The 14,003-nt window shown below is 38.7% G+C and overlaps 1 protein-coding gene across 1 annotated transcript in view; it reads left to right on the top strand.

Annotated features, from left to right (window-relative positions):
• The first annotated feature begins 454 nt into the window (after positions 1 to 454).
• The window catches only part of SLC25A17 (solute carrier family 25 member 17), a 42,238-nt gene continuing 28,689 nt past the window's right edge, over positions 455 to 14,003 (top strand). Inside the window, exon 1 of the mRNA XM_059401940.1 lies at positions 455 to 647. Within this exon, the coding sequence (XP_059257923.1) occupies positions 594 to 647 (54 nt within the window). The 5' untranslated portion in view covers positions 455 to 593. The remainder of the gene's footprint in view (positions 648 to 14,003) is intronic.

Raw genomic sequence — 14,003 nt, forward strand, 5'->3', positions numbered from 1 at the left:
AGTCCGACTGGGGGCTGGATCCCAGGACCCTAAGATCATGACTTGAGCTGAAGGCAGACGCTTAAAGACTGAGCCACCCAGGCGCCCCAAAAAGTGACTTTAAAGACACTGTTGAAAGAAAATAAGAGTTAACTTGCAGAAAAAATAGGAAGATCTGAGTCCCTATCTTGCCGGTTAGCAGCCTGCCTTACGGAGGGAAGGTGGCCATCTAGGCCTAAGTCCCGATGTTGAAGCACAACCCCAGGCCCCCTAACTCGAGCGTACTCCGGTCAGACCCAGGGGAGGGCTCCCGGCTCTCGGTCACCGTGTTCCGCGTGACAGGGCTAGCGCTTCGCTGCCCCGCCCACGCATGCCCCGAAGGCCAATCAGAGCCGAGGGACTTTCCCAGGGTCGCCTCTCCCCTCTTCCCGCCCCCGCAGCCTCCGCGTGGGGGACTGGGCGCCTCACGACCCGGAAGTGGTTGTTCTCGAGGAGGTGGACCTGAGAAGGTGGGGCCTGTGACGCTTACGTCCCGGGCTCTGGCGCTTCTTTCCTCTACGCTAGCTGCGGCTCCTGAGGGAAAAGTGTTGCTGGGTGTGTGGGGAGCCGCAGCAATGGCCTCCGTGCTGTCCTACGAGAGCCTGGTCCACGCTGTGGCCGGAGCCGTGGTGAGGCGGGGTCTTCACGCCCGGGCCACTGCGGGGTGTGGGGCTTCTGTGGGGCCAGTCCCGGGATATGGCTGGGGGATGGGGATGAGAGGGAGAGGGTGGATTGGTATCTGCAGTCGTGACTGTGGGACAAGGAGGAATGAGGCATAGGCGAGAAGATGCTGGAACAGTTTGGGGTGAGGGCCAGCACCCCCTTCGCCCCTGGCTGTTTTGGTCTCTTAAAAATCTCTGGGCTATAGACAGCGATGATCCCTCATACCCACAGAGAGCCTGGAAGAAAATAATGGCTATTTTCTTTGCCTTCTGAAATTTAAAAACCAATCACCTCCTTAAAAGGCCACCACACGTACAGACTTTGTTTCACGGGGCTGGAGGAGAACATAGGTGTGAAGCTGGGTTCTTAGTCACGCGCTTACCTATAGCCTGGTTTCATACTCTTGCGGCAGAGGAGTGGCAGTATCTAGGATATCTCTGGCCAACATCGAAGATGCATCTTTGTGGTGTTTGTTTGTTTGTTTAAATGTCAAGGTGAGAGTTGCGGTCTACCACAGGTGTGGTTTACGGTGAGGTATGAGCGCGAGTCTTCCGTTTGTGGATGTCTCCGTTCCATTTGACGGCTCTCTTTTTTCCTTGACACTTGCCACTCTTGGCTTGGGTGACTTCCTCCTCTGGATGTCCTCCTAACTCTCTGGCTGCCCTTTCTCATATCCTGCGCCAGCTGTCAAGGTGCACCTTTAGCAGCTGGAATCACTGTGACTTCAGAGGAATATCAGAGCCCTCTCCTTTTAGTCAGCAAAACTTCCCCGAGAGCTCCTCTTCTGTGCACACTAAGCAGGGACGATCCCCAACTCCATCATCAGTTAGGTGACCCGTAAACTTCACTTTCCTAATCTGTAAAGCAGGGGTGTCCCAACATACTCCACAGACTTGTTTTTAGAGTTAGCTGACACAGTACTTCTCAGAAGGGCCTGACTCAGGAATCTTGGTTCATTTAATTAAACCAGAACAGCCTTTCAGCCCGTAAAAAGGTGCTCAAATGGAAGCTTGCGTGACGTGATCTAGGATGGTCATAAAATCCCATGTGTCTGCAGTAGAGAGATTAAAGAGGCAGAAAGGCTTCAGGGGACTGAACTATATGAGACTTTAACTCTGAGTAGGAATGAGAGCTAGCTAGCTTTTGAAGGTTTTGAGCATCCAGTAACTTGCTGACACACATTTTACTGTATTTTTTTTTTTTAAGATTTTATTTATTTACCTGACAGAGCGAGAGTGGGAACACGAGCAGGGGAGTTGGAGAGGGACAAGCAGGCTTCCTGCTGAGCAGGGAGCTAGAAGTGAAACTTGATCCCAGGACCCTGGGATTACGACCTGAGCCCAAAGCAGATGCCCAACAACTGAGCCACCCAGGTGCATGCTGATTTACATTTTAAACATGATCACCCTGGCTGCTCTGATGAAAGTAAACTCTAAGGCAGTAAAGGGGGAAGCAGGGAAATTGCCTGGGGGCTTTTATGTCATCTCAGGCCAGAGATAATGGTAGCTTGGACTAGGATAGTAGCAGTGGAGGTGCTTAGAAGTGATCATTAACCTGGAATACACTTATAAGATAGAGTTACCAGGGTTTGATGGTGGGTCGGATATGGGATATAAAAGGTTGAGGGTTGGTTGACTCCCCAAGAGTTTTTGGCTTGAGCAAGTGGAAACATTTACATTACTGAGATAACAAAGACTATAACTGAGCCCGTTATAGAAAGATTGGTTTTGGGCTAGTTGAGTTTGAAATGCATAAGAGTATTAATGGCACTAGATAAGTGGACTGAGAGAAGAGTCTGGAAGACTGAGTGGGTATGCCAACGTTAAGAGAGATTTCAGAAGTGAGATAGCCCCTGCAAAGGAGACTAAGGAAGGACCTGTTGGGGAGGAGGAAAACTAAGAAATGTGGTATCCCAAAAGTCACATGAAGACTTAGCCATTGGATTTAGTGACTCGTTTCTCAATAAATCCAATGGTTAATTGACAAGACACATGCTGGTAGATGGTGGAGTGAATATTTGAAGTGTGACTAAGAAAGAATGGGAAGATGGGAAGTGTTTGTTTTCCTTTCTTTCTATCAATAAATGCCATTCATTCAGCACCTGTACAGCGTGCTTTCTATGGGCCATGTAGTCTTCTAGATGCTAGAAATATACTGGAGAACAAAGTTTTTTTATTCATGGACAATGCCTACCAATGGGGGAGTAATAACTGAGTAAACAAAAAATAACTATTAGATTGTGTTAAGTGCTATAAAAGAAAAGTGTTGGCACACTTTTTCTGTAAGAAGGTAAATGATAAATATTTTAGATTTTGTGTACAGTCTCTGGTGCAGCTACTAAGCACTGCCATGATAGTGTGACAGTAGCCATTGACAATATGTAAATGAATGAGTGGAGCTTAGTTCCAGTAAAAGCCTGTTTATGAAACCAGACAGTGGATTGGATTTGACTCTTGGCCTATAGTTTTCTGAGCCTTACTATAGAGAGTGACTGTGGGTAGAGGTGATTTATCTCCATGTAACCTACAAAGACATTTCTATATTTTCTCTCTCCTTGTTGCCAATTTTTCTCCTGTTAAAGTTATGTTTGAAATTATGCACCCTGAATTTTCTATGGTTTTTCTTTCTTCCATAAGCTGTGTTAGGTTATTTAATAGATACGCTTTTTAAGAATTTTTTTTTTTCTCTTGCTTCTCCTCAGGGCAGTAGTGTTCCTGGCACATATCTGAGAAGTTGCATTGTGTTTTTGTTTTTTTTTTTTTGAACTGTTATGCTGAAGAATGTTCTCAAACTTTTTTTTTTTTTTTTTTGCCAACCTTTGTGTTAAGGTTAAACCATGTAATGCAGGTCATTTCTTCTGGTTGCTACCAAAGGAAAAAAATTTCACCACAAAAATGTCAATACAGTTGGTAAGAAAAATGGCATTTATTTTAATGGTATAGTATTGTCCTGAGCATAGTGTTCAACCAAAGCTTTGAAATGATCAAAGAGAGTTGGTTTAGTATAGTGTTTAAAAGTACTTGAGTGCCTGAGTGCCTGACTTGAGCCAGGCAGCCTGGGTCAGAATCCTGTCTTTGCCTCTCAGTAGCTGTGTAATTTCTGTATAAACTCCAAGCAAGCCTGCCCAGAGTAGTTGCTTCTCCCCAAAGGATTGTTGGATCATTGCTTAAGATGTTGATTTACAACCCTTTTGAGTTGACATGTTTCATGTTTGCTTATTTGCTTCCAAGTTCTACATTTCCACATCAAGTGTGGTGTTAAACACACACACACACATTTAAAAATTAAAATAAACAAATAGTGATTTTGAGTGTTCCCTGGCACACCTTGCGTTAACTGCAGATAATTTCAAGTATGAAAATTAGAATTGTACTATATCAGGAGAATGCTATAGCTCTAATGGATAACTATTACATGATAGAATTAATGACCTCATTCATAAACATTTCTCAAAACTTTGAGTATAATTAGGTTTATAATATATTTTGGGTTCCCATTAGATTAGCTTTGAAAGGCAGATTTTATTTGTAGAAATGTACATTTGTAATTAAAAGAAATTTTATTAATCTGCAATTTGAAAAGTGAAATTGGTTAGAATTGCCTAAGTGGGGTTTAGACACTGAAACAGACTTTGGAATTGTAATGCTAATAATTAACCACAGGACTTCTTTTCTCCCTACAGTTAATTTGAAAATTTTTTTTTAAATTGCATAATTTAGTGCTCGCTTCGGCAGCACATATACTAAATTGCATAATTTATGTTTAGAATAGGAGTTTGCTAGCCAAAATGAAACAGGAGGGTAAAAAGAGACTTTTAGAATCAGAAAGCATGGCCAAAGGTCCTCATGTAAATCCACATGTGGGGAACTTAAAATTAGTTCTGACAAAGCTGGTATAAAAGGTGAGAAATGAAGAGAAGCCTATGTAGTTGGGGAATCTCATACTATGCAAAGAAGTTTGGGTTAAATTTTATCAGAAACAGTGTTTGTCAAATTGGTTGTGTCTTCCTCATTATGTTTTCTTTATATACAAGTAAACATTTACAAATAGATTTTTTTGTTTATATAACTGGTATTATAGCGTTTCATATCGTGGGGTTTTTGCTGTTTGTTTCTGAATATAAAGCATTTCCCCATGTGTGTCAGTTAAGGCTCTCTGGTTGCAAGCTGGAGAAACAGCCTCTGGGTAATTTAACAAAAAGAAAGTTTATTGGCAGGCTCTTTGGGAGCTCCCAGGATCAGTGCGGGGGCTGAGGACTTGAAGTAGGAAAGAACCAACATGCTCCACTGGAGAGTGTTGGGCACCACTAATGGAATCAGTGGATTTTGTCGCTTACAGTATTCTGCTCAAGATTTAAAGTCATGGGAGAGTCCCTGTTAGCTGTGCTCTGGGTTATGTGCCCAGGCCTTGACTGTAATGGGTGGGGAAAGGGTCTCTCAAAAGGAGCCTTCCAGAACTCTTCAGCTAGTGTAGCAGAGGGTAGGACCATCCTACCAAAATTGTACACAGTGGGAGGAGGTAAAGATCAGACTGCCCTTAGGAAGAGAAATGATGCCATGTGGCTCAAAACATCAGAAATCTACTATATCATGTCATTACAAAGATTTCAAAAAGTACTTTTTTTTTTAATACAAAATATTCTATCATATGAGTATTCTATAATTTATTTGTGGACATATACATTATTTCTGACTTTTCACTGTGGCAAATGGTAAACACTCAGTGCATTGTAAATGTTAATGGGGCCTCCCACACCTGCTTATGAAGACTCTGGAAATGCTTAGTAAAGTGATTTCCATAATGTCACTCTTTAATTGATAGATTAGAAACAAAACCCTCTATATCCAGATTCAATTTAGTTAACTCAGACTCTAATTTGTAAAATGTCTATAACTTCACAGGGTTTTGTGAATATTAAATAACATGAGTAAAACAGCTTCTATACTATCTTACACATAGAAGGGGCTCAATAAATGGAAGCTATTAATCATTTTGTGCACAATATGTTTTCTAATTTTCTGTGCATCCTAACTTGAATGAGTTAGTGAATTTGATGTTATATTTAGTAATACTTAGTACTTAGAATACCCCAGCTTCTTTTCTTTAAGATTTTATTTTTTTAAGGAATTTCTACACTAAATGTGGGGCTTGAACTCACAACCAAGAGTAGCAAGCTCTACTAACTGAGCCAGCCAAGCACCCCTAGAATTACCCAACTTCTTAACCCCCTCTCAAATCCGTTAACAATTCTGATAGGTAGGCATTGTGACAAGTGGTTAAAAGTGTGGGCTCTGAAACCAGACTACCTTGGGTTCCAACTCAGGTATGTTATTTACCATCTCTGTGACTTTGGGCATGTTTCTCAACCTCTCTTTGCCTTGGTTTCTTCATCTGTTAAAAGGGGAAGATAATGATACCCACCTCAGGGCTGCTTCTAAGGCTTTTGGACAAGTATCTTTATTCTCACAGAAAGATAGGAAAATGAAAACAGGGATTTTATTTTTTTTTAAATATTTTATTTATTTATTTGACAGAGATCACAAGTAGGCAGAGAAGCAAGCAGAGAGAGAGGAGGAAGCAGGCTCCCTGCTGAGCAGAGAGCCCACTGCGGGGCTCCATTCCAGGACCCAGGGATCATGACCTGAGCCGAAGGCAGAGGCTTTAACCCACTGAGCCACCCAGGTGCCTTGAAAACAGGGATTTTAAGTGGCTTCCAAGGTTACCAGTGAATTGGTCATAGGCAGAGGGCCAGAATCCAGGTCTCCCCTCTCTGCTACTCTCTCTTCTCTCTGCTGTGCCTGGGAGTCTTCTCTTCCATGCTTCTTGTCCCATTCTTTTGTGTATTTCAAAACCAAACTTTGAATATCCTTAGATTATCAGAAAGCAAGTGACATTAAATATTAAGTGTATATGTGTATAAACAAACTAGAGGCACTTGGACACTAATTGTTGTTTACTGGGAGTATTTTATTTTTTATTTTTTTTAAGATTTTATTTATTTATTTGTCATAGAGAGAGCACAAGCAGGCAGAGTGGCAGGTTCCCTGCTGGATGAGGAGCCCGATGCAGGACTTGATCCCAGGACCCTGAGATCATGAGCTGAAGGCAGTGGCTTAACCAACTGAGCCACCCAAGAGTCCCTACCGGGAGTATTTTAAACTATAGTTCTAACAGTTTATATGTTCAGTTCTCTTTGAAACGGTTTTCCTTTCCACAGCTGATTCATCCAGACCCAAGGTTTAAATCTAGTTGCTCAGATTCCCATAGAATTAACTTAGGTTGGTGTACATCTGAGGGCATTATGTTGCTTTGGTTTAAATATCTCAAAAAATGGTGATTGAAATAAGTATTGTATTATCTTTACTTCCTAGCCTGCTGTTTTATTTCATTTAGGCTTCTGTTAAATTATGATTGAATCATTATGTAGCTTTTAGTTTTTAAGACTTCATTGCCTCACTACCTCCCATCCAAAATATATCTTGATTTCTTAGTAATCCTTTTTTTTTTTTTTTTTTTAAAGATTTTATTTATTTATTTGACAGAGAGAAATCACAAGTAGATGGAGAGGCAGGCAGAGAGAGAGAGGGAAGCAGGCTCCCTGCTGAGCAGAGAGCCCGATGCGGGACTCGATCCCAGGACCCCGAGATCATGACCTGAGCCGAAGGCAGCGGCTTAACCCACTGAGCCACCCAGGCGCCCCTTAGTAATCCTTTTTTTAAGACTTCATTTTTTAGAGCAGTTTTAGATTCACAGCAAAATTGAGAGAAGATACAGAGATTTCCCTTATACCCCTAGCCCCCACACATGCACATCCCCCACCAGAGTGGTGCATTTGATGAACCTGCATTGATATCATAATTGCCCAAAATCCATAGTATATATTAGTGTATATTCACTCTTGATGCTGTGCATTGTATGGATTTGACAGCGTATAAGGACATGAAACCAGCCTGATTGTATCATGTGGAGTACTTTCACTTCCCTAAAAGTCCTGTGTGCTCTCCCTGTTCATCCCTTGTGATCTCCTTAATAAATTTTCCAGCTAACGGAGTCACTTCATTCCAGTTCTCCTGATCTTAAAGGTTCTTTTGCAGTCTTTATTGGAATTATTTTTCTAACCCTACTTGGCTTCTTTATGCTTGAGTCAGAAAAAGGTTAAATGACGAAAACTGTTTGCCATACATATAATAGCCTATAACTTTATTTTTGAAATAAATATGGATTAATAGCTGCAAAAAAGTTTTAGAGTAAAAATTATCCATGTTATCTTGAGTCATTTATATTTTCTTCTGAACCTGAGTTTTCTGAGCTATAAAATGGGGACAATAGCACTTCACTTACTGGGGTCTCCTGGTAACACTTGTGGAGCACCTAGTGCAGTGCCTAGAAAAGTGTAATAAGGCCATAATTTATTTATTTTTCAGATATATTCTTGTAAATATAGTATTTATCCCGTTTCAGAAATTCAATAAAATTGAAATTTTCTCTCACCTTGTATGGCCAACTCTACCCATTCACTTGTAGTAAATGATCTCACCTTTTATTCTCTAGATAAAATAGGGGCTACTGGGATGAGCTTTCTCACTTTTCCATTTTTTCTGATTACAGAGTCAGTTGCAGTTGTACCCATATACCGTATATTCTCCTGGTCTCTGGAAAAACAGATGCATCCAGTCTCTGCTATCTTTGATCTTGATTCTCCCCCCTCACCCCATCCCTAAATATCTTTTGGAACTTTATTCCATTAATTTTCTCCTCTTGCCTATAGCTTTAACCTTTCTCCAATGTTTGCTTCCCTTCAGTCCTCAAACATGCTTAGCCCTGTCCTGTCAAACCAGTCTGTCTGGAGACTGCCTTTTTCTTAGCTGCTGCTGGTGGTTCTCTTGTTGACTTAAAGGATATTCTATACTTCCTGAATTTGTTTAACTACTCTATCTCTGTGTTTAAGTGTGAGAGTTAGCTTGATGGCTTTATCAATGGGAAAGACTCATATTAACTCTAATTAGATGAGTAACATTTTTTAATATCAGTGCCACAGTAAGTAGCTTTTCAGTCTTTGGAATTTCATTAGCTCAAGATCTACCCTTGGAAATGTATGTTAGTTGTTTTTCTTTCTTTTTCAAATAACTTTCAGCCTGGTAATGCCACATACTCCCATCAGGAGAAGCTGTATACTGATTTCGGTGGTGGTGTGACTCAACCACCATTTCTAGACTCCTCTCTGAAAATTGACTTTGGAACTGGCATTGCATTTTTTGACGGTGTTTCACCCTTCATTCGTAAATTAACATTTTGGAAATGGTTGAATTTGGTGACTCGGTTGGTAAGCTAACCCAAACATCATTATACTTAAAGGCATGATACTCTGTTTCTATATTTATGCATGTCTTTTAACAAGATACCTGTGTAGAAAGGATCTAAATTCAGATTTCCGGCTTTTTTTTTTCTTCTTGATTTTATCATTTACCTAATTTTCATATCCAGGGTAAAATGGTAGCTATTTTATGTCTGTTTTTTATTTTCATTTGTTTAGTTTACTAAATTTTATAAATTTTTCGGAGGCAGGGTATTAAGTTGGATTTTCACTTGTGAAATATTCAAGGAACATAAAAGAGTGGTTGGTGTTAGACACTATAAGTAATAGATTTGAAATGTGAAGAAATAGAATTTAAAATGTAAACCTGCCCTTATACAATCACCCAATAAGCCTGGAATCCCAAAGGAATATTCTGTAGAGATGAATGGAAAATGATCTTACTCCTTCTCGGGAATATTAGCTATCTCCAACCTTGACAGTGAGAAATCATCACTGAGTTTTGTTTTGTTTTTTTAAGATTTTGTTTACTTATTTGACAGACAGAAATCACAGGTAGCCAGAGAGGCACGAAGAGAGAGAGAGGGGAAGCAGGCTTCCTGCTGAGCAGAAAACCTGATACAGGGCTCAATCCCAGGACCCTGAGATCATGACCTGAGCCAAAGGCAGAGGCTTAACCCACTGAGCCACCCAGGAGCCCTCACCACTGAGATTTTGAAGCCACAAACCCTCTCTTAGGTTGCAGCCTGAATTCTCACTACTTGCATCATTTGAAAACCTAAAGCGAATAATTTAACTTAGAATGATTCTAGGTTGGTGGGACCCCAGAGTGTCTGGCAGAAATACTTTCCAGAAGTACTTACCTTTAGAAGGTTTAAAAGAATGCCCAAAAATAAAATTCTAAGGTTAGTTCAATCCAAACTAACTAAACTCACAGAGAAACAAGGCACTGTGAACAAGAGCAGTAGCAGATAACAGCAATAATCAGATTTTGGAATTTTGGAATGTTCAATCACAATCTTAAAAAGCTATTTAATATGTATAAGGAAATAAAAGAAAGACTAGAAAATATGTGTGAGGAATAAGAAACTAAGATTGGCTGAGCATATTTGAAAGTTAACCAAATAGAATATCTAGAAATGAAAAGTAAGATAACTGAAATTTGAAAGTGGATTCGTGATAGTCATGGGAATACTGAAAACTTATTTAAACAAAACCACAGCTCTTAGAACGATAGGACAAGAAGGCAAAATTCTCACCCTCCATAATGTAAAATAAATAATCTCTAAAATTGATGAATCAGAAGATAATGGGATATTTTTTAATTATATGGAGATAGGTAACTTTCAAAAGAAACAGCTAAAAGAAGCTAAAATAATTGCCTGTGTGAGGAAGTTTGGGTAAAATGGAGAGGAATGGGCAGGAACTTCTGTATTTTGCCATTTATATTGCATGACTTTTTTAAACTATGTGCATCTTCTGTTTTGATCAAATAAAAATTTAAAGCTAAAATAATTAATGCATAGCTGTAAATTGATAATTGAGGCCAAGTGATGGATTCAAATTCCAAACAGGTTTATCAATATATTACACAAAACTGAAGATGGAATTAGTGAGCTAAAGGATAGTTGACACTGAATTTTCATTTGCAGTGATTGTAGTCAGAAAATTGTGGAGTGTTTATTTTGCTGAGAGAAAATAACCTCTCCCTAGGATGCTATATCCAGTAAAAATCTTTAACACATACATGAAATAGAGCCATTTTCAGACCATCAGAAACAGTTTGCCACTAGCAAGATCCTCATGAGAAATCCTGAAGGATATTCTTCATACGGAAGGCAAGTGATGCTAGATGGAAAGTATGAGGTAGAAGAAAGGATGAAGAGTAGAAAAAGTGGTAAGATCTAAACAACTTTAACTGTCAAATAATAACCCAGTGTTTTGTGGACATTAAAAAAGAAGCAAAAGAAGTTAGAATTAAAGTAGATTAATAGTTGCATGAAAGTGAGTGGGAGTGAATGGAATTAAATTTCTGTTGTTTGGGAGGAGGACAAACCTATTGAATATTTTTAACACTGATAAGTTAGGTGTATGTCATTATTAAATAGCTTGTAGAATTTTATCATGAAATAACAACTGAATAAACAGCAGAAGTAAGAAATTAATTAAAACAAAACAAAAAACCTTTTGTCAAAAAAGAAAGCAGAAAATCTCAGAAAAACCAACATAGAGTATGTATGACACATAGCACAAAATAAGATGGCAGCTTTAAATCCAAATACATGTTAATGAACCAAATGCTTGCATTAAAAGAGAATGCACTAGATTGGTTTTTAAAAGGGAGAATGTTATTTATAAAAGATGCATCTAAAAGAAAAGGGTATAAGATGGGATGCCTGAGTGGCTCAGTCAGTTAAGTGTCTGCCTTCAGCTCAGGTTATGATCCCAGGGTCCTGGAATTGTGCCCTCCATTGGGCTTGCTACTCAGTGTGAAGCTTGCTTCTCCCTCTGCCTGCCACTCCCCTTGCCTGTGCTTGCTCTCCCTATCTCTCTGTCTCTGACAAATAAATTAAAAGAAAGGGATACAAGAAGTTCAAAAGTATAAATGTGAGAAAAGACCGATCAGAGAAAAACAACCAAAAGTGATCCATCAATATCAGACAAAAATAGACTTTATAGTAATGGCATCAAGGAGAAAAAAGACTCAATGTGTCACGAAAATAAAACAGTTTTAAGTATGTTTTTATTTAATAACAGTCTCAAAATATATAAAGCAAAAATTTAAGAAGCAATATACTGGGGCGCCTGGGTGGCTCAGTGGGTTAAGCCACTGCCTTCGGCTCAGGTCATGATCTCAGGGTCCTGGGATCGAGTCCCGCATCGGGCTCTCTGCTCAGCAGGGAACCTGCTTCCTCCTCTCTCTCTCTCTGCCTGCCTCTCTGCCTACTTGTAATCTCTCTCTGTCAAATAAATAAATAAAATCTTAAAAAAAAAAAAAAAGAAGCAATATACTAGTCATCAAAATGGAAGATTATTTTTCAGTAATTGATAGAACAGGTTGTGGGGTGGAGCTATGAAAATAGAGAATTGAATAATGTATTTGACAAACTTGACCTAATAGACATATACAGAACATTGTACCAAACAACTACAGAATACACGTTCTTTTCAAGCCAAACATGGAAAAGTTATCAAAAATGACCACTTACTTGGCTGTAAAGCAAAACTTAAGTTTTGAAAAAGTTTTTAAATAGAATGAAACAACATAAATTCTTAAACCAAGTGCAATTAAGTAACAATCAATAACAAAAAGGTAATTTTAAAAAAAGAACATGTATGTTTGTAAATTAAACATTTCTGAAACATCTATGGGTAAGAGAAGAAATCATAGTGGAATAAGAAAATATTTAGAATTGAGTGATAGCACAGGTAATGCATACCAAAACTTTTAGGTAGGGTGCCTGGGTGGCTCAGTCTGTTAAGCGACTGCCTTCAGCTCAGGTCATGATCCCGGAGTTCTGGGATCTAGTCCTGCATCAGGCTCCCAGTTCTGCAGGGAGTCTGCTTCTCCCTCTGACCTTCTACCCTCTCATGCTCTCTTTTACTTTCTCTCTCTCTCAAATTAAAAAAAAAAAAAAAATCTTTTAAAAAATAAATAAATAAACTTTTAGGTACACTGGGAAATACAGATTATTATTGAAAAAGTTAAAAATTTGAATAAGTGAAAAGACATCCCATGTTCATTGATTGGAAGACAGTTGTTAAGATGACAGTAGTTTCCAAAAGAATCTACAGATTTGGTGCAGTCCTTACCAAAATTCTAGTTTGATTTTTTTTTTTTTGCAGAAATTGATAAGCTGATCCTAAAATTCATATGAAAATGAACAGCCAGACTAGCCAAAACAATCTTGAAAAAGAACAAAGTTGGCAGATTGATATTTCCCAATTTCAAAACTTAGCGCAGAGCTACAGTAATCAGGAGAATGTGGTATTAGCATAAGGATAGATAGATCAGTGGGATAGAATTGGGAGTCCAGCAGATATATTCTCGATTTATTTTTCAATTGAATTTTGGCAAGAATGTTAACATATATCAACGAGGAAAGAACAGTCTCTTTTAAAAATGTTGCAAGAGCAACTGGATATCCACAGACAAAAATATGAAGTTGGACCCCTACTTCAGACCATACACAAAAATTAAAATGAACCACAGACCTCATGTAAGAGCTAAAACTACAAAATTCTTAGAAGAAAACATAGGCATAAATCTTCATGACCTTAGATTAGGCAGTGGTTTCTTAGATATGACACCAAGTAATAAAAAGGAAAAATAGTAAATTGGATTTCATTCAAATTTAAGACTTTTCATGCTTCAAAAACCCCATCAAGAAAGTGATGAAAACAGAATGGGAGAATGTATTTATAAATCTTTTATCTGTTAAGGGTCTAATATCCAGAACATATAAAGACTGCCTACAACTCAATAATAGGCAAATAACCCTATTAAAAAATAGACAAAGGATTTGAATAGCCATTTGTCCAATGAAGATAAACAAGAGGCCAATAAATACATGAAAAGATGCTTAACAGCATTAATTACTAGGGAAATGGAAATCAAAACCACAGTGAGATACCACTTTATACCCACCAGGGTGACCTTAGTCAAAAGGACAGCCAAGTGTTACAAGTTTATGGGAAAGTTGGAATCTTCATATTTTGCTGGTAGGAATATAAAACTGTTCAGCCACAGTAGAAAAGTTTGGTAGTTCCTCAAATTTTTGAACACTTATCATATGACCCAGAAATTCCAGTCCTAGAGAACTGAAAAATATATTCAAACAAAAATTTGTACACAAATACTCATAGCAACATTATTCATAAAGGAGAAAAGTGGAAACAACCCAAATCCGTCAACTGATGAATGGATAAACAAAATGCGGTGTGTCCATACAACAGAATATTATTTAACTGTAATACAGAATGGAGTTCTGATTTTGCAACGTGGATG

Source organism: Mustela nigripes, chromosome 6 (assembly GCF_022355385.1).
Source record: "Mustela nigripes isolate SB6536 chromosome 6, MUSNIG.SB6536, whole genome shotgun sequence".
NCBI lineage: Eukaryota > Metazoa > Chordata > Mammalia > Carnivora > Mustelidae > Mustela > Mustela nigripes.